At 48.3% G+C, this 24,884-nt stretch overlaps 1 protein-coding gene across 4 annotated transcripts in view; it reads right to left on the bottom strand.

Moving 5' to 3' along the window:
* Positions 1-23,989, bottom strand: part of VANGL1 (VANGL planar cell polarity protein 1) — a gene marked incomplete at its 5' end in the record, with an annotated part of 38,304 nt that extends 14,315 nt beyond the window's left edge. For 3 of the 4 annotated variants that reach the window (XM_079696852.1, XM_079696854.1, XM_079696853.1), the window contains 3 exons: positions 11,042-11,649; positions 15,618-15,750; positions 23,919-23,989. In XM_079696852.1, coding sequence (XP_079552978.1) covers positions 11,042-11,649; positions 15,618-15,750; positions 23,919-23,989 — 812 coding nt within the window. The remainder of the gene's footprint in view (positions 1-11,041; positions 11,650-15,617; positions 15,751-23,918) is intronic. The other variant, XM_079696855.1, reaches the window with a different exon arrangement.
* Between the last annotated feature and the right edge of the window lie 895 nt (positions 23,990-24,884).

The following is a 24,884-nucleotide window of genomic DNA, read 5'->3' as shown; positions in this document are numbered from 1 at the left end:
GGATTTGATTGTGGCTTCTGCAATTAAACTAGCACATGCTATTAAAATCAGAAATATTAAGGCTGTAAGAGCTCACCCAGTCAGAGGCCTCACACTCCACAGCTTTAAGTTCTCCCAGAGCAGGGAGAAAAGGTGAGAGATAGGGCCAGGTGGGGAAGCCTTGTTCAGGTTTTAGCCACTTCTTTTCAAATGTTAATTGCTCCCTTGAGCTCTGTCAACAAAAACAGCTTTCCCACTGTGTGAAAAATGAGCAAGCACTTCCTACATACCAAAGCCCCACATAAACACTAGCTAGCTGCCTTTATTCTGACTGCCTGGGTATGTGCTGACAGGAAAGCTCCGGAGAGACAGTGTGCTGGTCATAGAGTGAAATCTGCAAAGGCCCCCCTTCAGGGTTAGTGTTCATTATCCTGCCAGTCAACTAAGGATGCTAACATTCAGAAAGATTCTAATGACCAGCCTTGACCACTCCATCCAAAGGCAAGTAGGAATTATGAGCACCTGCTAAGTCCCAAGTGCTGGGATGGATGTGAACGACACCTCAAGGGGCTCACACTCCTGTCGGTGACAACCACCCAAACAGGTAAGTACAGCTGAGTGACTTGGGGGCCAAGACAGAGCATGTGAGTGGGGGTGGGAGTTTCAGGTGAAGATCCAAAGAGGAGGCAAAGCTGAGTCTCAAAAGATGAACGATGGCCACACCATGTGGACGACAGCCTATAAAGCCAGTTCCAGACAGAGGAAGCAACGTAGGCAGAAACAGGCTGGTGTTCAACAATCCACCTAAATGGCTACAACAAGAGCAATGGGGTCACAGTGCTGAGTCCTAGGACAGCTCTGAGAAACCTGATGGGGTGGGTTGAAGAGCATCTCCCCAAAATCCGCATCTACCCAGAAACTCAGAATGTGACCTTATTGGTCTTTGCAGATGTAATTACAATTAGTTAATAAGATGAAGTCATACTGGCGTCTATATAAGAAGAAAATAGGACACACAGAGAAGGCCGTGTGATGACGGAGCTGAGATTGGAGAGATGCAGCTACAAGCCAAGGAGCACCAAGGATTGCAGGCAGTGGCCAGAAGTGAGGAGGAGCAAGGGAGGGCTCTTCCCTGGTGCAGAGGGAACACGGCCCTACCAACACCAACACCTAGATTTCAGACTTCTTTGCGGTATGCAGGCCTCTCACTGTTGTGGCCTCTCCCGTTGCGGAGCACAGGCTCTGGATGCGCAGGCTCAGCGGCCATGGCTCACGGGCCCAGCCGCTCCGCGGCATGTGGGATCCTCTTGGACCAGGGCACGAACCCGTGTCCCCTGCATCGGCAGGTGGACTCTCAACCACTGCGCCACCAGGGAAGCCCTAGATTTTGGACTTCTAACCTTCAAAACTCAGAGAGAAAATTGGTTCAAGTCACTCAGTTTGTGGTCCTTTGCCAGCAGCTGCAGGAAGAGAATACACTTGTATTTAGGGAAAGCAGGATGGAGGCAGGTAGAGGGCAAGGCTGAGCTAAGGTTAGGTGGCCGAGGCGCTGCATGAATGGCAAAGGGGAGAGGGTGAGGAGAGAGGACAAGGGAAGGAAAGGTCGGTGGGGGCATGGTGGGTAGCAGAGAGGGTGAGCCAGCTGAGAAGACCCAGAGGACAATGGCCGTAAAGGAGCCTGGGTACCACGGCCACCGCATCTCCTGCTCTTTAAGGCATGCCTACCCGGTAGGTGAATTTTAGGCTGGAACCCAGGTCTTTGAGACAACTCTAAAATGCAGGATCCAAAATGAAAGTTGACTCAGCTTCTTGGGAAAATTCCCACCCTGGGAGAGAGCTTGATGCCCTCGGTTTCACCTGCTACTTCTCCCCAGGACAGTCAACAAGGGTTACATCTTCCTGAATGTGTGGGCTTCACTGCTCCCTGGACTTGGAGATAAACTGACTTTGTGACCGAGAGTCAGGAGCATTTGCAGTAACATTCGTGTGAGTCCCAGAGACGCACATATAATTAGCCCCTGAACGTTGCTGCCACCTCCTCTACTGAGAACCGGACACACGAGTGTTCATACCTCCTGGCCCTCCTGTCCTTCAATTAAAATGTTTGTCTTACAGCTGCACTGGGGGCAGTAGCTTACACAAGTCCCACACAGATAACAGGCAGTCATCACCTGGGAACTTGAGGACAGGGAGCGGCAAAAACTGGAATCGGCTCCTGTTTACTGACAGGTCTGGGTTAGGATGCAGGAAGATCTGGGAGAAAGGCAGGATGTTCTGGGACCTTCTCATGACAGAGCGCGGGGGACACGTGGCTGCCTGAGATCTTGAGATGCGAGGCCCATCCTGAGAGGGGACAGTGGCCAGCGTCCCTGTCCTGCTGGGGAGGCCCATGGAGGCCCTTCTCCAGGCCACATGGATTCTCCAGTGACCCAGGCATGCCGGCTCCTCAGCTTCAGCGACCAAGTTCTCTGAATCGAGATTCGAAAACTGGCAGGTGTCCCTGGACGAGGCTTTGAACACCAGCTGCAGACAAGTGCTGCAGGGGATCCCCATTGAAAGATAGCAAACTGAGACCAGAAGCCGCATAGTCCTATGGGGGAAGGAGGTGAAATGTGCTGTCTGGCGGGCCACACAGGGCACTTCTCCAAGCCCTTTACTGTCCCGCTTTAAGTTCCTGCTAAGAAAGTGTAACCTGGGAAACACCCTCTCTAATAAAACAAGCAAAGTCACACTGGGAGGAGACCACGTTGCCAGCACCAGGAGTCTGTGAGCACAGAAGTGGCCAACAGCTGCATGCAACGCCCTGGTCCTCCTGGTCGCAGCAACTAAACAATGAGACGTGTGTCATTCCTCTAGGCTGCAACACGGAGAGACCACCAGGTGGTTCTGAGCGTGCTGACAAAACTGATAAGAAAGCCCCCACCTAGGGGATGATCCAGCCATAGCTGGCTGTCCCATAACAGAAAGATGCTGGCAGACCCCTTGCACTGGGGGGACCTATGAGATGTGCTTCCCCTCAAGTGGCAGGTTTGGCTACGGTCACGTCTGCCCAGAGAGCTCGCAGCCCACTTCCAGGCCAGGGCACAGGCCCCTCATCCAACCTGGGCTGCACCTGCCATGCCTGCAATGGGAAATCAGCCTTCCAAGCTTTAAATCGCTGAGCTAAATTACACCAGATAAACATCAAAGACGACCACTTGTTCTGGGTGCCTTGAAAAGCAGATTTAGATCGGGACCAAGAGCAGCTCCAGACCCACCCAAGATGCTCGGCTGGCCTGCTCTTATCTAGCCTCACATCCTCTTGACACGGGTACCTCTGGCCCTGGGAAGAACCGCAGGCACCCAAATGGAAAGGTCTGGAGGCCAAGGGCAACCAGTCTAGCCAACGGATCTCTGCTTACAGAGACCAAGCAAGGCCAATACGGAGCAGGACAGGGAAAGGGGACCCTGTTCACTTGCCCTCTTGAGTGTTAGTGTATGACACACACTGAACCAAATCACACCCATCAATCCGTGCGGGAGCGTGCAGAAAGCCAGGCAGGCAGAGGGGCGAGTCCTTGGGAAAACGGACCACACACCACTCTAGTGCGGATCCACCACCCGCCGCCAGGGGCGGGGGTGTGGGGATGGGACCATGGAAACCAGGTTCACGTCCAGGGCTCCTTCCCATACTCTCCGCCTCGGAGCGAGGATCTGTGGGCAGACACCGTGCGAGGGCAGCCTTCCCAGCTGTGGCTGCTGCCAGTAGGCAGCTGAGCAAACACAGGCCCGCAGTGTCCAGCACCTTCCACTCTCATTAAAGCCACTTTTAACAGGCACCACGGGGCCAAACCACAAACGGCAGCGCTGAGCCCGCCTTCGAAATTCTCCCACAGCAGAGCAGAGCCTGAGCAAAAATCTGCACACGCTACTCTTTAGCTCTTACTCATTTTCATCCTTTGTTTCCTTAGGGAGTGGGGGTGGGGACTGCTAATATCTTTACTGAAAAGCAGCTATGCAAGAAGGCACATTTCCAAAACTGAGACTGCATGGGAAACCATGATCATAAAAAACATGAACCAAGACCTTTGGCGGTCATTTTAAAACACGCCCCCACTTCACAGGCGATGGAGCCAGGCCCTCCCGCGACAGTTGGTGCCGGTCTTGAACGTGGGAGGGAGGGGCCCACAGCCCAGCGTGACAGCCAAGCCTGATCAGTGGGGTAATCACCAGCTTTGGTATCATTTGACCCAGAATCACAGACGCAAGATTTCCAGTGGAGCTGGATGTATCCTGGCGTTACTGGAGTAACCTTAACGTCCCCAGGAGACTCCTTTTCTCACTTCTAACTAGAAAACCAAAGTGCCATCGAGAGAAACAAGGCCCCCAGTCAAGCTGGGAAGATGCAGGCTAGAGCTGGAGAGAGGACAATAGGAGCTCTGTTTCATGGGGTTAAGCTCTGCTCATTGATCCGAGGTTTCCTGGGGCTTTAGGGTCAAAGGTCACCAGGGTGCCTAACGTTTCCTGTCTTAGCTTGGGCTGCCATAACAAAATACCAGAGACTGAGTGGTTTAAACAATAGAAGCGACTTTTCCTACAGTTCTGGAGCCTAGAAGTCCAAGCTCAAGGTCTGGCCAACTCAGTTTCTGCTGAGGACTCTCTCCCTGGCTTGCAGACGGCTGCCTTTTCACTGTGCCCTCACATGGTATTTCCCCAGTGCGTGTGCACCAGGGGAGAGAGCATGCAGGCAAGCTCTCTGGTGTCTCTCCTTCTAAGGCCACTAATTTTAGAAGATCTAGGAACTCCCTTAACCTTAATTACTTCTTTAGAGGTCCTATATCCAAACATAGCCACACTGGGGTTTAGAGCTTCAACCAATGAATTTGGGGGTAACATTCCACCTCTGGTTCCCCCAAAATTCATGTCCTTCCTGCAAAACATAATCCCACCAAGTTCTTTGCCATTTTATTACAAAGATTACCTTTTCTCCATCATCCAATAACATGTTCCTTGTTTCCTCATTTCTAGCTATGAATTTTTCAAGGAACACATTCAGTCTGTATTCGTTCCTTTTCAACACAATGCTACAACCATACATGATCATAAACTCCCACTGTTTGAAAAGCAATCCAAGAATCATTTCTTCTAAAGCATGGGTGGTTCTGTGATCAGTGACCAGAACTTTGATTAAATGGTCCACAGTCAATGCCGATTTGTAAGATACTTTTAGTCTCAATGAATGAAGCATTGAGTTAAAAAACCTGCTGGCTGAATTAGGTACAATGGGGCTTCGGCAACATGGATATCTTACAGAATGGGTCACTGTGAATAGACAAGTTTCCCAGAGGACTGAGACAAGAGTTCAATCTGCTTTTGTGGTTTCTGTCCTTGCTGATGACTACCAGCTATCACCCTCCATTGATGTTCATGTACCTCCTTATAGCAGCTCTTTCCCTGACTTGAAATATGTTACTTCTGGACTCTTGGAGATCTCAAAGTCAATAATTAAAATTTTTTAGAACTATAAGAATATGCAGGCTCTGAGAATGAGGGCCTGAGGTTGTTGTGGGCGCCTGCCACACAGTGAACCCTGATGAACCAACGCTTCCAATAGCCCCCACCTGGTGCAGTCTTTGCCCCTTAAATCTGGGCTGGGGCTCTGACTTGCTCTAAGAAGAGGATGCAGTGCAAGTAGTACTGGGCGAGTTCCAGGCCTAAGCCTTAAAGGAGAGCTTAGAGAGCTCTGCTTGTGTGTTCTTAGGAGCCCTGAGAAGTTGTCTAGCTACACTAATGAAGACACTACTCCCCCAGAGGGAAGGCCCTCTGGGGAAGGGGAGAACCACAGAATACCTTGGACAAGAAAGCAGCAAAATCCCAGCGGATTCACCACGTGACTGCACAGGGACCACTGGCCAGACCAGCCAAAAAACCTCCCAGCTGAGCCCAGCCCACAGAACTATGAGAAATGATAATAATGTTACCCTAACTACTAAGTTTTGGGGTGGTTTTAACAGCCATAGTTAAAAGAGGTCTTCTTTGGCAGGGGTCCCCAACCCCCAGGCCACAGACCAGTAGCGGTCCTCGGCCTGTTAGGAACCAGGCCACACAGCAGGAGGTGAGCAGCGGACGAGCGAGCAAAGCTTCTTCTGCTGCTCCCCGTCGCTCCCCATCACTCGCATTACCTCCTGAGCTGCCCCCCCACCCTCCCCCGCCACCGCTCACATCCATGGAAAAATTGTCTTCCATGAAACCGGTCCCTGGTGCCAAAAAGGTTGGGGACCGCTATTCTTCAGGACATGTGACAAACAGAAAGTTAAAAATGTTTGACCAGGGGACTTCCCTGGTGGCACAGTGGTTAAGAATCCGCCTGCCAATGCAGGGGACACGGGTTCGAGCCCTGGTCCGGGAAGATCCCACATGCCACAGAACAACTCAGCCCGTGCGCCACAACTACTGAGCCTGCGCTCTAGAGCCCGCAAGCCACAACTACTGAGCCTGCGCGCCACAACTACTGAAGCCTGTGTGCCTAGAGCCCGTGCTCCACAAGAGAAGCCACCGCAACAGGAAGCCCCTGCACGGCAACAAAGACTAGCCCCCGCTCGCTGCAACTAGAGAAAGCCCGTGTGCAGCAATGAAGACCCAATGCAGCCAAAAGTAAATTAAGAAAAAAAAAGTTTGACCAGACAAAGGCTCAAACCTACTTACTACTGTGGTTATAAGGCAGAGGCTTTGTTTGCTGAGCAACTGAATAAAAGAACCAGTGGGCTAAGGAACGACCATAGAATGGGAGCCAGCCAACCTCTGACAATCCTCTTCACACCCTCCTTTCCAGCCCTGAAGCTATGATTTAAATGAGATAGAATAAGGTGTACAAAAATATCTAGCACCCAGCCTGGTTCACGGTAAACACTCAAAAAATGCTTACAAGTCCACTCATGCGTTCTTAAAGCAGTGACGTGAACATGAACACATCTGTTCAGGGGCACCATGGTGAAACGGTTAAGATCATTCTGGAACCAGCCTGGGCTCAGATACTGGCTCCCACAATTACAAACTGTGTGGTCATAGACAACCTACGTAACTCCTCCAAGCCTCAGTTTCCTCACCTGAAAATGAGGGTAACAGTGCCTACCTCACAGGATTGCTGTGACAATTCAATGGGTTACATGTTAAGAGCTTAGAAGGTGCCTGGCACACGTTAAGGTCTATGTCAGTGTTAACTGGTAAGGTTTCCATTGTTGTTGCTTTGTTCTGCATCTTGGATTCAGTCAGTCAATTACACTGGCTGCTATGCTCCAATATTTACAGGATTTACCTTTAAAGATTTCAAAACTGAGAAATCATTAAGGAGGATCATTAAATGTCATTTTAAGTCTCTTTTTTCTTCTGGGTTTCTCCCCAGATACAGTCAGATCAAAACCTAGTGTTTGGTGAAATCCTGGAAAAGTTAGCAACTCATTGCGAGAACTTGGCCAAGAAAAGTGACACGTAAGGTATGTGTGGAGAATTACGAACCCAACGTGGCAAGACCCCGGGATGCTGCGGAGAACACAGGGACAGAGTGTGATGCACAGGAGGGCGCTGGTTCCTTGCGGTCTCAAGCAGGTCCCTGAACCTATGGCTCGGGGCCCTCAATTGTAAAGGGGCGACACCACTACAGCACCCGCCCCCACCCCTGACAGCAGCGAGGAGGGGAAAGGGAGACATCCCGAAGAGCCCTGGTAATCCCTACGTCACTGGGATGTATCTTAATCTACTTTGGGGTCTCACTTTGTACAACTGGAACCTTTTACATTTCTGAAAGTTTTCAAATAAGCCCAAACCCCCATTCCTGCCAACAAGCCAAGTCCCTGCAAATACCTTTTATGAGAGCTAAGGAGAAACATATTTTAAGACACTAAAGAATAGATATTTTTCTGACTACTCTCAAAAATAGCTCAGTTGACTTTATAAAATCACCTTTGAAAACAAAACAACAAAAGAACTCACCATCGCTCTGCATCTCAGCCCAGTAGGCCGCTGCTCCGGGGAGGGCCTTACATAACGGGAGAGCAGACTGGCCTGATTCCGGGCGGGTCTGGGGATGACCTACTATTCTGATCCCCGGAACCCGCTTTGTGTCTATTCCGATTCCCCCTTCCCTCCTGTTTCGACACTTTACAAAAGGGCTTAGAAGTTCTATTTCTGACCCAGTGACTCTTCCAGCCACCAATGGGTTTAGACCAGATTTAGCCCAAGGCTCGGCGGGTGACAGGCCCACGGGGGACAGCAGGGAGAGACGGATCCCGAGCCCGCCCCAGATCTCACAGCCTGGCTGTCGCGTGGGTGGCTGGCCTTGCCCGAGGGCTCCGGGAGTAAAGACACCTCTCCTTCCCCGGCCATCTTTCCACCCCACAACCAGGGTCTCCATGTGAGGGGCAAGAGAGGCCTTATGAAGGCAGGAGAGGAGGAAAACAAATGGTCCTGCAGAGGGGCCGGAAGGAAGATACGGGGCCACCCCCGGGCCGCCTTCCGTCTCCCTGGGGAGCTAGGGTGAGTGGCTTCAGGGATAGCAAGTAAGGACTAGGCAGCTGTTTGGTCATGGTGAGGACAACCCCGAGGGGTCCGCGGCAAGCCCTGGGCCACACGGCACTGTGGGCCCTGCGTCTCCTGCCCAGGTCTACCCCTGGCTGGTGCAACCATCTGGTGAGGAACCGGGACGACCCACAATTTTCTGAACATACCGTGGTACACTGCCCTGGGGCTGTTCTGTGTGTCCCCTCCCCACCTCTACCCTGATCCAGCATGCAGAGCAAGCAGTCCTAGAGGGAAGAGGGACATGGGAGCCCACGGAGGGAGCCAGCCCCACTGCCTGGACTACCTAAAGTGGGAAGACTCCCTTCCCTTTTCCACCTCCGCAGGTGGGATTCACACAACTAGGGCTGAGCCAAAACACAAAACCACAGCAGGCCTCACCACGGGCCAGTGTATTAACTACTTATATTTACAGAGTCCCAATGTCACTCATCTCTCTGTGACCAGAGCTGGACTTCTCTCCACCCTCCTGACCTTTAGCAAAACGTGTCCAGTCCTGAGATAGATGTGTGGCCGGGCTTTATCTCTGTCACTGCCTGAAGTCCACCCCATCCTCCTGTGTTGCTGTCGCCCATTCCAAGGCCTGTGTCTGCAACTGTGCACTGCACAGTGTGGCACTGGCCCCCCTCCAAGGAGTTCTGGAATACAGCTTTGGAGGCAGCCACCCTGTGTCTCCAGAGTCCCCAGGTCCGGGCTCTGTACGCAGCAGACGTTTAATACAAGTCTGCTGGTCATTCTCCAATGTAGAATATGGGGAAAGAAAGCTGCCTAAGATGAATAGGCAGCAGAGACTTACTTGCCTTCAGAGCCCCTCTGGCATCTGCAAAGGACTCAATACACCTGATTTCACTGCGTAGAGCCTGTGAATCAGACACCGGTTCCCTCCAAGGATCGGTCAAAGTGGCACAGGCCTTGAATGCTAAACCACCCAGTCCTCAGGCGGTACATCTGAGCCAGAGGAATGAAAGAAGATCCGTGCCAACACCGAGATGGTTTGGCAGTATCACTGACTCCAAACCGAGGTTGGACCACCTCCCCGGGCCCCAGCCAAAAATATGACAAAGCCCATTGTTCTGTTCTCCACTAAGGTGCCCTTGCCATCTTGGCTTCTTTGCAGTATCACAGCAGTAACAGCTACAACCAACAAAGTGCTTACCATACGCCAAGCAGGTTACACACGTCGACATACATGTTGATGCAGAGGAGGGAGGAGAGCCCTAGGAGAGGACAGTGTCACACATCCCAGGTCATTCTCTCATCCGGTAACCATCTGAATGCCAACCATGTGCTATGCTCTAGGCCAGGCACTGAAGATGCAAAGAAGAGTAAGACACAGCACCTGTCCTCCGGGAGCCCACAGTTTGTGGAAGAAAACATAGAAAAATGGGCCAATGACACCAAGTGAGAGATGCCATAATGCGGGCATTAACTTAGGTCTGGCTTCATGGCATCTAGTGGATCCTAAACAAAGCTAGTCATGTTCTTTTGTATAAATTACTTAAATTCCCTAAACGCCCATCTCCTCATGTGTAATATAGGGATTAATAGTACCCACACCAAAGAGTTCTGTGAAGACAATCTATACAAAGTGCTTACCTCAGGGTAAATAAAAACAAAATAAAATACATAATGATGATCACTCTTTTAGTTAACCACAAAATAATTGATTTTATGCACAGATTTAAAATATGACATCTTAATGTATTTCTAACTTCTTCTCATGCGCACACATTTTTAAAACACTCAACTCTTCCAAACTTGTACTTGAGTCTTTACTGGAGGATCACTAAGGTGACCATATAAGTTACTGCCCAAACCAGGACACTTCTGAGAGTGGGGAGAAAAGGAATGATTAATAATTCCACTGGGACAATGGTGTAAACCAGATGTACCATTATGAACAAAATGGAACAGCTGATGACTCTATGGTTCACAGGACCGTTTCTGGAGCAACGTCAGCAGCCATCACTAAGGTTTCCTTTCTCCATTATTTTCTTTTTTTTTTTTGCTGTACGTGGGCCTCTCACTGTTGTGGCCTCTCCCGTTGTGGAGCACAGGCTCCGGATGTGCAGGCTCAGTGGCCATGGCTCACGGGCCCAGCCGCTCTGCGGCATGTGGGATCTTCCCAGACCGGGGCATGAACCCATGTCCCCTGCATCGGCAGGTGGTCTCTCAACCACTGCGTCACCAGGGAAGCCAGTACCTGTGCCACCCCATCTAAAAATCAGCAAAGAACAACCCCACCTACACACACACACACACACACACACACACACACACACACACACACACACACACACACACACACACACACACACACACACACACACACACACACACACACACACACACACACACACACACACACACCCTCCTCCCAAAACCGGGAAATAAGAGTCAGAGCCCGGTCCCGGCTCTTGGCGCCTGCCGTCACCCCTCACTTGTTGAAGACTAGCTGTCTTTCAGCAAGACATCAGTGGTCCTTCTGCCCCTAGACGATCCCCCTCACCTCAGGTGTCCAAAGCTGTAGAAGCGGGACTCGCCATCAGTGGAGCGGACCACCTGCAGCGTGAACATGGGCTGCAGCTGTCTGAGCTCCAGCAGGACAACGGCCAGGTAGTGGATGAAGAGGAGGGCGTCCACGAGGGAGACGGCGTATTGCACGATGCCCTGGTAATTTCGGTCCCGAGAGTCCAAAATGCGGACCCCGTAAAAAAGCCAATAGGAAACCACGAAGAGAAAGATGAGGACCAACAAGAGGGCACGGAACACGAAGATCCGCGGCACGTCGGCTCTCTGCTTGCGGAAAAACAGCGCCCAGGTCCCAATGAGCAGAATCAGGAGCTTGAATGCCATGGAGATGAAGAGTCCCTCGCAGATGGTGCCACAAGGCTCCAGCTCTTCCCGCCACAGGATGGGGGGCAGCAGGATGAAGGCGATGGGGGTGAGGAAGACCAGGAGTCCGAGCACCGTGGCGACGGTGAGGCCCAGGTAGCGCCTGCAGTCCAGCCCCACGCTGTCCTCCATGTCCTTGCTGATGCGGGCGATGTCCTCCTGCGAGATGCTGTGCTCTGACGTGCCTGTGATGGCCGTGGTGGTCTCCCCCCAGTTGTCATCCTGACAGCGAGAGAACAGTGAGGATGAAGAGCCACATGGCAGGTCACGTGTAAAAGCCACAAAGCCCGCGGAGGCACGGGGGACAGGGAGGGCCCACCTCCTTCAACCAACCCACATGAGTGGGCTTCCTGGGAAATGGAGGCTTAGCTCTTTAAATAGAGGAATTTTTTAACTTTAACAATTTTCATTGAAATTTTTCAAAATGTACTATATATTTAACTTTTCAAACAGAGAAAACATAATTTGACCTGTTTGCGTGTTTGAGTGATTCATGACTACAACAGTGATTATCATCCACTGTGTTGGCATCCCTGAGAGGCTCGGGAATAGACAATCCTGCTGTTAGACTAATGTGTGCGAGCTCACCTACCGCCTAAGGAGAGAACCCTCTGCATTTCCTTCTTGATTCATGGCTGGGCGATAAAGGTTTACTTTAAAGCCCAACCCCTGAGTGGGGAGTATTACTATGCCCTCCAGGAGCTCTGAGGAGGGAAGATCTTGCACAGGAGGGAAACTTACATGGCTACATACAAATCAAAAGCCACCTGTAGTTGGTACACACATTTTTTAAAACTCCATGATGTTTTCAATAAGTATCAAGCAATCTGACAACACTTCTCATTGAACAAGCTAAGCAGATACAAGTATCTCTGGCCAGGACAGCTCAAAAATTCCTCCCTAAACACATGTTCTCATGGCAAACTAAACATCAAGAACATAAAAATACTGAGATTACTAAAATGCGTGACTTTTACTTTCTTGCTTTCACTGTCTCACTTTCTCTTGCTTTTTAAAGTCTGAGGTAGTTTGGAGCGATTGTCTCTTCATTTAACATGACCCAGTTGCCAGGGTTTTAAACAATTTCTCTACTTCTCTAGCAACTACGACGTCGTTCCAAAGCAACAAAAGAGCAAGAAGACAATGAAAAGCCACATTGGGTCCAAAGAGGTTTTTGCCTCAGAAATTTGACTATATGATTTAACTTGGAAAAAACAGTCAGCCATGGTGGTAAGTTGGGTGCAATTAATGCATAAGATACCAATTTAGAAAAATCTAAGTTAATAGCTGAATCAGCAAGATAGAGATCTCACAGCCAAACGATAACCTCAAATCTAGTAACAATCAAAAAACTTATGAGGGCTTCCCTGGTGGCGCAGTGGTTGAGAGTCCGCCCGCCGATGCAGGGGACACGGGTTCGTGCCCCGGTCCGGGAAGATCCCACATGCCGCAGAGCGGCTAATAAGCCCATGAGCCATGGCCGCTGAGCCTGCGTGTCTGGAGCCTGTGCTCCGTAACGGGAGAGGCCCCAACAGTGAGAGGCCTGCGTACCGCAAAAAAAAAAAAAAAAAAAAAAAATTATGATTCATGAAATGTATAAGCTATGGCAAGAAATAGTGGTGGCGGCAGGGAAGGTTTGGATCTGGGAACAATAGTTCTTCAACTCGGAAAGTTACAAGTATCAAGTAATATGAGGGAAGTTACGAGTTAAGATAACAGCCAGAAGCAACCGCTACTCTTTCACTGCTGGTAGAAGTTTAAAATGGTACAATCACTCTTGAAAACTGGTCTGGTAGTTTCATATAAATGTAGATTTACACTTAACCGTATGGCCCAGCAATTCTACTCCCAGATTTTTACCCCAAATAAATGAAAACATATGTCCACAAAAAGATTTGAACCAGAATGTTCTTTACATCTTTATTTTCATGCCCAAAACGATGCAACCCAAATGTCTATCCACCAGGAGAATGGATAACAAATTGTGGTATATTCATACACTAGAACACTACTCAGCAAAAATAAAAAAGAATGAATTGCTGAAACACAGCAAAACATGGATGAATCTCAAAGTTATTATGCTGAGTGAAAAAAAAGTCCAAAACAAAAGAATATGATTCCAATTATATTAAATTCTAAAACAGGCAAAACTAATCTACAGTGATAGAAATCAAAGCAGGGCTTGCCTTAGAGGGGTTTGGGGGCAGGGATTGACTGGGAAAGCAAAAGAGAACTTTCTAGAGTGAAAGAAATATATCTTGATAGGAATGTGGGTTATATGGGTTTATTCAGCTATTACAACTTTTCAAACTGTACACTTAAGATCTGTTCATTTCTCTGTGTGAATTTACTTCAATTTTGCAAAAGAAAAAAACACAAGCACGAGAAGAAACAGCCACACATTCAAAGAAGGACAACTTGCTTTAACATAAGGTGAGTTTACAGATCAGTAAAGTTACTTTGTAACACTCTTAGTGAAGGCAAATATTGGATTCCATGTTTTGTATTGGGCCTAATATTCAGTTGATGATCAGTGTTGAAATAATGATCACTAGTATCGTGGTCATTTTGTTATGTAGCTGATTTAGCTACTCACCCTTTTTCTTGCCAAAGAGTTGCTAACTAAATCCCCTGTCCATTTTAAGAATATGTGTACATCTGTGCCTAAAAAATGAAGATGTCCAACAATCTTCCCAAGACTGAGGTTCTTAGAAGAGAAAGGATCTTAGATCCTCTATCTCAATCCCCTGGATTTTCAATGAAGAAACTGAGGCCCACAAAGGTTGTGAATGCCCAAAGTCAAGTCACATAGCTGCTGAGAAGTACAGCCTCCAAATGCCCACTTCAATGCTTTTCCCTGGTGTAAACACCAACAGCTTCCTAATGTAGCTTCCTAGTGAGCTACAAGATGTAGAGAAGATGACAGACGAAATGCCTTCACAGTGGGCCACCAGCACCTCTGAATTCACATCCAGGAGGAAACTGACCCCTGCAGCACTTAAGGGTGGTCCAGTCTTAGGATTGGCCCCATCCATCCAACCATTCCTCTGGCCCTCTGGCTCTCCATCCCTATGACTGCCCCAGAGCCAAGGCAGGCTGTGCAATAGTAAGGACTAAAGGCATTTACTTACCACTGAACAAACCCCACATTCAACCACAACTGCAGCTTTGGCTTCTAAGAGCATCTTGGATGCTCTGAAGAATTCCAATTTCAGTCCATACATCTGCTTATAAATGCACATCTGTCTGTACCCATAGGTACACACAGATACATGCTTATCTATATCTTTACAGCTGTGTGGGCACACATCAGTTTATCTGGGGCTAAGACTAGACATGCATATACTTCAAGGGGCTGTGCAAACATGTTTCTGAGTATAGCTCAGATGTTTATTCAAATCAAGTAGACTGTGAGACAGTTGGGACCCAGAGAGAAGAACACACACAATGTTTCAAAAAAATTAATAAATAGTCCATATTTTAAAATTGGATGATTTCACATAAAATCCTAACTTCCAGCTTTTCTTAAATATTGCAAGACCCAGGAACACTTAATTCCTGCATTCCTGCTGTTTCCTTGACAGAGGAAATGCATTCTCCAGGTGCCAGATTCCATCACTTCACGCCACAATCCTGACACTGACATGCCACACAGATTGCTATTTACTCCCAAGCTAGCCTGATATATTTTTGCCTCTTCTGTGTAACCCAGGGTCTATTTCACTCACCTATGTTTCCCTAGCAGGCATCTAAGTGTACAGCTCCAGGTTTAGTGAGGCTTCGTCTGGGCTGTCCTAACCTCTGAGCTCTTCTTCCCAACATGACTTAGGGTCTCTGGAGAGCGAGTTTCCTTCTCTCTTACACCGTTCTACTTTGGAATGAGTCTCCAGAGCCTGGAGCCTGCAACTTTCCCTTCTCTGCTCTGTCGTCAGCCTTGCTGGCTTCTTTTCAACACCATTCAAAGCAGGCCAACCAATCACACTTCAGAAGAATCCTCAAGCTAGCCAATGATAGGTCAGGCTGTCCTTAGACCAACAAGAAACCACAGGATATAGATAAACTAATTAACATGCTAGAAAAATAAAGATAAAAACCCAAGAGAACCTATTACAACAAGACTTAGGAAAACATTTACAGAAAAGAGGCTTGATCAAGTGCCAGTGTACTTACAGACTGCCTTTGATCCTTACCTGAGCTTCCTCCGTCCGAGTAGAATCATTAGCCAACAAGGGCTCTCCGGTGGGAGCTTGAATGGTGACAGATTTTTCTGACCCTCTGCCATCTTTATTCCGGGGTGATTTGTGCCTCTCTCTATTTCTTTCCCTGAAAAAAAATAATAAAAGATAATCCGCTAGCACATTTATGCCATGTTAACTAACCCTCAGCAAAACATGTTACAGGACTTCCTTGGTGGTGCAGTGGTTAAGAATCCACCCACCAACACAGGGGACACGGGTTCAAGCCCTGGTCTGGGAAGATCCCACATACTGCTGAGCAACTAAGCCCGTGTACCACAACTACTGAGACTGCGTGCCACAACTACTGAAGCCCGTGCACCTAGAGCCTGTGCTCTGCAACAAGAGAAGCCACCACAATGAAAAACCTGCACACTGCAACAAAGTGTACCCCTGCTCGCCACAAGTAGAGAAAGCCCATGCACGGCAACGAAGACCCAACGCAGCCAAAAATAAATTAATTAAATTAAAAAATATATTGTTAAAAAAAAACGTTATAAATTTCATTTTGAATTTAAGAAACTTCTACACACACACACACACACACACACACACACACACACACACACACACACACACACACGGTGCCAACACCCACCCATCCCACCTGCCCCCGGCAAAGAGTAAGCTGATCTTTACTCCCTACTTACTATTCTCTTTCTGCCACTCCAAGACCCAAAAAAAGACTGTCACTTCTTCTCTATCAACAGTGATCATATTTTTTCAAAGCCTAATACTGTGAACTTTAGAATTTCTGTAGGTAAGGCACATTTCATTGTAAAATTACTGACTTGATTTGATCATAATTCGCCTAAACTTATTTTCTAGGACTTTTTTTTATTGGGACAACACAGCAAAATACTTAAGCTTTGGTCTGTCCAAAAAAATCTGGGACACACTGTCACCCTACACTTTTGGACAAGAAGAGAAGAAAGGAAACCCTAAACCAATACAGAGAATCAGTTACTTCTCATTCTTACAAATTCAAAATTAAAAGCAATTCCCATAGATTCTAGATGAACTTAAAGCACCCACAGAAACAGGCAAAAGTTAGAGCAAATGACCCCAAGAGGTACACACACAGGTGTGTGTGTGTGTGTGTGTGTGTGTGTGTGTGTGTGTGTGTGTTTTCAGGCCCCCTAAGGAAAGCAGGCTGTTGCATCATTTTACCCCAGATGAACTTCCTGGGTGGTGTTCCAGGGTGACGATGAGCGCACGCTGCTGTGGGTCAATGTTGAAATTAGGAAAGGAATCAACCACTGTGCAAAGCCCAGGGGTCATGACCTGGACATTAACCACCTATGAAGACTGGCACCCCTACCCCCAACTGTGAAGAGTCAACCCAGGAGCCCCACCAAAGGAGCCCCCCAGTGGCCAAGAATAAGTTCCCTCAAACTCCGTCCCACAGGCCGCCCTGACATCAGTCCTCCTTCCTTCACCCATGGGCCCTCTTCCCCGAGGTCTCCCAGGCAGGACAGAAGCCTTGCACACACACATACTACAGAGACAGACGGTCAGATTTTGGTTCTGCCCCTACCTGATGTGTGAGCTTGCACAAGTTACTGAATCTGCCAATTAAAGAATGTCGCTCACCAGTGGCTCTAAAAGGATGAAGTCACTAGCCCCTGCAGTTGCTGACCTTCGACACACCCTGAAAGGAGTTCAGGGCAGAGATCAGGAATGAGGCACTCTGTGCTCTGGGAAAACTGGCAGAACAGCCCTTCAGACAGTTAGACATTTTCAGGAGAAAATTTTATGAACCCAATTTCTCGTATCTTCTCATACCTAGAAAAGCACTAAAATCATTAATGGAGACGTCTGCTCCTCGTGACTAGCAGCAACCTTCTACCAAGATGTGTGCCTGGGGGCTTCCCTGGTGGCGCTGTGGTTGAGAGTCCGCCTGCCGATGCAGGGGACACGGGTTCATGCCCCGGTCCGGGAAGACCCCACATGCCGCGGAGCGGCTGGGCCCGTGAGCCATGGCCGCTGAGCCTGCGCGTCCAGAGCCTGTGCTCTGCAACGGGAGAGGCCACAACAGTGAGAGGCCCGTGTACCGCAATAAAAAACAACAACAACAACAACAAAAACAACAACAACAACAAAAGATGTGTGCCTGCTTGCATGTACCCCTTTCATCAAGTCATATATATGCTGACCTCCCCCACTACCTCTTCAGAGCAGTTCCTCAGAGCCATCTGAGAGGCTGTCTCCCAGGCTTTAGTCCTCAGGAAGCCCCAAATAAAAGTGAGCTCACAGCTCTCATGTTGTGTTTTATTTCAGTTGACAAGCCTCTGAAAAACCTCAGTTTCATCATCTATGCAATGGGGATAATGATCTCACCACATAGTCACAGGGATGTGAAATAACTGTGGTTATTATTACTGCTATTACTATCCACACATGGCAAAGAATGGTGACTTGACTTGGTGAAGCAGAGTATGTGTTCCTTGGAGATAGATGATAAAGAAGCTTTTAACACACAGTCAAACCCCCTCCCCCTGCACAGCATCCCTCCTATTAACCTACTACTTAGCTAACAAAACCACATGCAGACTTTCTGTGGTCAAACTTCTGCTTTATCAATATCTCCCTAGGATAAGCCCTGGTTAATTCCTTCAAAGGGCAGGGAGGCTTCAGTTGTTCCAGAGACTCTTTCAGTGATACCATCTCTAATCCCTGTAGCGTAATTTATCACTACAATCTATTGCTAAATTAGAGTCCAGAAATAGATGTGTTCTGGTCAACTCTGGTGTTTTATTTTAACTGGGCAACTAAGGAAACAGCTAAGAGATGTTGTTTGCTTATCCAGGGGCGTGTCTCACTGCCAATCACTCCACTCCCCATCCCAATTTAAAGAGCACTTTACCAAGTGCTTTCTTATATTAATCTTGTTCAATCCTAACAATAACCCTAAGTGGTATTATTGTCTGCATTTTATAAATGAGGAAACGGAGGCTCCCAGAGGTTAAGTGACTCCCCAAAGTCATAGCAAGTGGCAGAGCAGGATGTGAACCCACTGCCTCAATTCAGACCCGCTCTGCTGCACTGATTTGAAGAGCAACTGGAAGATTTTGTAGCATAAGTATTCCTTATGCTCATTCTCACACTCTGAACTTGATGAACTTACCAGAGCTATGGAATCTGCCTTTGAAGCTACTGCTAGAAGTCATGACTGGACCATGACCTTGGAGAACACAAAGCAGTGCACCCAACACTCTGGGCTGCCAAAGACAACCACTTCAAAAGGACTCACTGTGAGAAACAATAAGCAATTTGGGAAAGTTTTCCCATGTGTCTGATCAGTCTTAGAATGAGCTGTTTAGACTAAGTCTGGAATCACTGTTCCCCAGGACCCCACCTTGGCCAGGCCAGACCGAGGCACTCCTCCTCTTACTCTGTTCCCACTTTCTCCAACTGCTCTCACATCTATCACTGTTCTGCCATCTGCCAAGTCACGTGCTCCCCTAACCCATCAATCTCTTCACTGGTCCCACGGGTCAAATCCTGTGACAGCACAAATTCCACTGGAAATCAAAATTCTTTCACTGAGTGTCAATTCCTGCAGGCTGAACACTACCGGGGCCAGAGTGGGTGGGGAACCACCCAGGGCTGGAAACAGCCTCTCAGGGGCCAGCCATTCCTCGACCCGACCCCAACTGGCCCAGCCTGGCCCTTAAAGGGCCCAACAGTCCCCAAAGGAGAAGCGATCTCTACAGTTCCCCTGGTAACATCAGAGGTAAACCAGATAAGAGCCTATTACCTGACAACCCCAGGAAGGTTTCTCATCCTCCAAGCCCAAAACCCTAAACCAGTGCTTCTCAAACTTGAATGTGCAGACAAGCCACCTGGGGTGCAGATGAAGTACAGATTCACTGGCCCCATCCCCAGAGAAATAGTCCGGAGGGGAGAGACAACAGGAATCTGCCCTTTTCATCAGCACCCCAGGTGATTAGGAGGCAGGTGGTCCAGGAAACTTTGCCCAAGGCTCTCCCACCCAAATGCTCCTGGGGGAGGAGGTTATTGGAGCGACTACTCAGAAATTTCCCTGTTTGTAAAATGCCCTGTATACAGCGGGGGCTCAATAATGGGAGCTGCGAGTGCAGCGCTCAGCTATACAATGTTGCAGTGTACAGTGTGGCTTCTATACTAAAACAGCATTAAGTGGTTGAGGCTGGGAGCAGGACTCAGGACAGTGTGCATCAGGCCCAGAGCCGAGAGCCCTCCATGCACTGTCAAGTAAGGGGCCGATGGAAAGCTCACCCTATCAACTCAATGTGGGCTGCATGCTGTGCTGGTCCTTGTCAAGGGAAAAAGACCTGTTATACAGCTTTTATAAAAATCACTGGTCCTGAATTACTGCTCTGAATTACTGTCTGAGCCCGGACTACATAGAGAAGTCCAACAAAAAGGCTGCCTTCCAAGTGCTTTCCAGCATGCAGAGCTTTGAGGCCAGTATGGCTGCTGCTTCACTGCATCAGTACCCAAACGTTCATCCCCAGAGCTCCAATTGCCGTGATGTCAAGGATGTGCCAAGTACCCTCCAGGAGAGGGCCCGCCAGTGGTGAAGACCATCAGTCCACGGTGTCTAAGAGAAACAGGAGACAGGGAGTAGGCTACCAAACCACTGAAAGGATTTTTCAAACACATGTGCACTTGGTGTTTTTCCAACTCCATCTGAGTTGTCTGGATCACCTACGCATCTTTGCTGGGCAGGTGTGTCAGCCAAAGGAATCCTTGTATCTTTATCTCTCAGCCTGTCTCCATGCATCATCTGCCCACATGAGTAAAGATAAGTCAGGGGTCGGGGGCAAGCAATAACATGCTGGAGGCCTGGGCATGTGTCTGTACCTGCACGTGTGTGAGTGTGTAAATGCTTGTATTCAGGCGATTCTAGAGCTGAGCTCTGGGGGTGCTGCTGTAAAGCCCGTCTCACTCTGACCAGAATCCCCATCGATTCCTAGACCGTTCCCACTTACAGTCAGCATTTCCTGGGAAGAAGATTTTGCCCTCTTTCTGTTGTCTGTCTATTTCTATTTGGGGAAAGCAGCTCCACCAGTTAATCTTCCCTTTCCTTGTCTACCACCGCCCACTACCTGTCCTTTCTCCACCAACTGCGACTGCGGGGGCCTGGCTGCTTCCTCTCGGCACTGCCTGCGGGGGCGGTGCTGGACACAGCACAAACTGACTTGGAAACGGCCTCGGAACAAAAGCACAGATCCCGCTACCGCTCAGGCAGCCTCTTTTGGACAATGCATTTTAGTACATTAGTCACATGGCTTACCCTCCACTCCCTTTTTTCCCTATCAGTTACTCTGCTGCTCTCCACCCAGCACAGCCCAGGGAGAAAAGCATGGCTTCCAAAGGAGGGCTAAATGGGGCCTTAAACCTGAGGGTCCCTACCAACCTCATAACTTCAGGCAAATAGTGCTGTCTCTCTGCGTCTCACTTGTATCACCTGTTGAACGGGGGTCCCACCTCCCACCGTCCTGGGACAGCTGTGAGGATGGGGGATAATGACCAAGGGTCCTAACACAGGCACTCTCAAACTGGTCATCAACAGTACTGGCAGCCGCTGTATTGAACTCAGGGAACTGGTGCTCCCAAACCCAAAGGTTAGGCGAGGTCGGCTGGAGTCTGTGCCGTTTTCCCAGCAAGTTAACTGGATACCCTCTGGAGATGGCAGGTATCACAAAACCAGACCACTAACCTCTTTGTTAGAAAAGAGTCACTTGTCATCTGCTTAGGACCCAGCCAGTCCTCCAAAGATGATCTCGGTGTCATCAGGCATATCAAGTTTGCTGCTCTTCATTATTCCCCTCTGACAGTTCTACTAAGATTCCCAAAGAGCAAGCTCCCTCTCCATTCCGACTCTGCCGTTCAAATTCCCAACAAATCCCTGAGCAAAGCAGCCCTCACAGGGACACTCCCGTGTGACAGAGACCCTCTGCTGGGTCCAGGGCACGCCTGTGGGAGGCTACTACTACTCCCCAGTACCACCCTGACAAGGGACTCCTGGCACCTACTCTCTATGGATTACAACCTCTGCCCCACAGTCACTATGCCCTACAGGGCTGCCTGTCAGGGAATCCAACTCAGAGGTTGCTGCTTTTCTAAAGATGCCAGGAAGTTCACCTATAAATCTCGAATCTCTCACCCCGAGCTCTTCTGAGCAGGCATTCAGCAACACCCTTGATTAAATTATTCAAGGTCTCAGCTTGTATTATCATTTGCCAAGTACTTTCCGCAGGGGTCCAAGAAGGCCCTCAGAGTTCTGCGTGCTGTTTTCATTGAAAGTTACAGTCTCCTAAAGTTACCACAAGAGCACTGCAGTATCCATTTCTGGGGGGCTCAAGGGGCCTGAGGAAACAGCAGTGCAGAGCAATGACAGTTGGGACACGAGCCTAGATAAAGGAGGCCAGAGGTGGTTCCTCCTCTGAACACTGCAAGGCATCCCTCTCTACTCATCCCCAAGCACCAAGAGAACCCCAAATTCCCACTCCACTCATCACAGTGTAGGATGGGGAAGCTTGGCACACTGACAAGGGAATTGCTTTTTCCAGTTAAGTTCAAAGATGGGACATTTTTACACAGCTGTTTCTAGTATTTTAGAACAAATCTGATATGTTTACCCACTGATTGAAATTTGTGATTAAATGTTTCTCACCAGAGGGTTCCTGACTTTCTCAGGATCTGGGCTCTGGCATGTTACTTTACGCCTCACTCAGCAGCCCTCCTTGCTGTTTCCCATGTTGACTAGAAAGCCTTGCCTGGGCTCCAGCACAAGCTCATTTACCTCTTTTCCCCAGATTGTTATGATTATAAGAGCAATACATGAAATTTAGAAAATAAGGAAAGTTAAAAACACACACACACACACAACTATAATCCCAGTAGTTGCACACCTAGAGACAGGCATGGTCAATCTGTTACCATTCACTGTATCATAAGAATATATAACCATTATATGTACAAAGTTTTGAATCTTGTTTTTTAGTAACATGGCATCATATATATTTTCTCATGTCATTAAATAATCTTTGAAAGTCCTTCTTTTACACTCATTCCATTTCTACTTTTAATCACAAAATATACACTTGTAAAAGACTGAACAAGTGCAGAAAGATAAAGCATAAATGAAAGTTCCTATCAGTCACCATCCTGTGTGGACCCCTTCCCTGTGGATGACCACTCTGGGCAGCTTGGACTCTATCCTTCCAGATCCCTCTCTGTGTGTATACATCCATACATGCTCACAAATGAATAAATCAATTAGATATCCATATCTTAGTGCTGTTTTACAAAACAAAATCCTGCTCTGCACTCAGCTGCTTGTATGGGGAACTGCTCAGTCAGGGAAACACCACTATAATCACCATTCCCAGCCATGGCAGGGCTGTGACCACAGGTGGGCCTTTGAGTGTGGTGCTGAAATGCCAAGGCCATTGGTAGCATTAATACAGCCACTGGTTAGTGACCTACTATGTGCTGTGTTAAATGCTTCACAAGCATAATCTCATTTAATCCTCTCAACAGCCCTGCTATACCCATTTTACAAATGAGGGCTCTAAGTAAGAGGCAGCGCTGCAATTTTATCAACTGCACTCTTCACCAGTACAGTACCACCTCTTCATTCATTCATTTCCTCACCATTCTGCAGGTCTGTAATACTGCAGGCCTTATGAATACCAGTGCAGACCTGTTCATTCCTCACAGAGGAGAGGAAATTTGGCCCCATCCCCGAGGTCGGAGTTTTCAAAACCCAGGCCTGCTCACTGGGAAGAGAGTCAGAGAGAAATAAATAAGGCACTAGGCCAATCCTGCCACTTCAGTGGATAAGCCTCAGGCAAATGCATAATGCACAATGAGTCAGCAGCTTTGGGTGAGAAGCAACAAATTAACACTTTTTTTTTTTTTGAACTTTCACTTACATTCTTGGTAAAGCTTTGAGAGAACTGTCTTTGTGAAAAGTACTTAGAAATGAAAAACATTTCCACTGAAGGGAGAAACTTTACTTTAAAATCAATTGTGAGAAATTAAAGTCATCAACTGTAATGGTGGCTAAAAACGTAAATTGGTGGTGTAGTTTCTCCCCATGCCTGTTAAATGCTCTTAAAGCTCAGCTTCTCATGCACCAGTGGACTGAACCTCCGGCGTCAACTGCCCTGCAGTGGGACTGTTTGAAAGTGAGCCCAGGCAGCCCGAGCAACCTGCAAGTTTCCCCCAAAGGAAAAGTGGAACAAGCAGTAGCTTACATACCCTTGTCTGTGAGATTTTTTCGAATGACTAGAATAGTAAGAATATCCAGAATACGTGGATTCGGTATCCATAGCAATGGAGAGCTTGCTCTTGCTGAAGGAGCAGGTGCTGTTTCTCCTTAGAGGTAGAGAATCTCACCTACTGGACTCCTCCTCAGACCTCAAAGGGCCTGGGAATCAAGGACTTACTCTTCGGCAGGAACGAATTCTGGGAAAACAGGGGAAAAAAAAAGATATCAATCAACCTTCAAAGCCAAACCCAAGGGGCCAGAAGATAAGTGACAGTAGCAACCTCCTCTCTGGGGTCTCTATGATGGAACAAGTGAGCAAGAGTGAGGTTCCTGAGTGCTAAATGCTCCACTCAGGCAGCAGCCAGCTTGCCCAGGTGTCTGGGAGGGGGACAGGTGGGTGCCGGGCAAGCCCAACCCTCCCCCACCCCCCACCGCAGCAGTGGGAAACCGGAGGTGGGAGAGACCTGGCCCTTAGCCATCTCCCAGACACAGCCCGGCCTTCCTGGCAGCCCTAGACACCGTGCCCAGCTCCCACTGCCAGTGTGCTGGTTACAAAACAATACCCAGGGAAGCAGCTTTTAAGGGATTTGCTCAGAGTTTCCGAAAGCCACTGGGGGGAAAAAAAAACCGTTCTCAATCTCTTCAATCCAGGAATCCAAACTCCTGAGAATTTATCTCAGGGAACTACTCTCTTTTTTTAAAAGAAAAACTATTATTAGCACATTGTCTAAAATAGTGAAAAGCAAGAAACACTCTCAATGCCTCCCAAACAGAGGACTAGCTCAGGGAAACATGATTCATTCACCCAAAGAAACATCATAGAGCTCTTTAAAATGATAATTATGAAGAACAGAAATTTGTATGATATAGTGATAAATTTAAAAAGCAGGCTACATACAGCATTGCAGATAGACGCTGAAATCTACATTCCAGTTACAATCACATAAAATCACTTA

The sequence above is a fragment of the Hyperoodon ampullatus genome (genome assembly GCF_949752795.1).
Source record: "Hyperoodon ampullatus genome assembly, chromosome: 2".
NCBI classification, from domain to species: domain Eukaryota; kingdom Metazoa; phylum Chordata; class Mammalia; order Artiodactyla; family Ziphiidae; genus Hyperoodon; species Hyperoodon ampullatus.
Note: the sequence above shows the minus strand (reverse complement) of the source record. Positions and strands in the feature narration are given on the sequence as shown.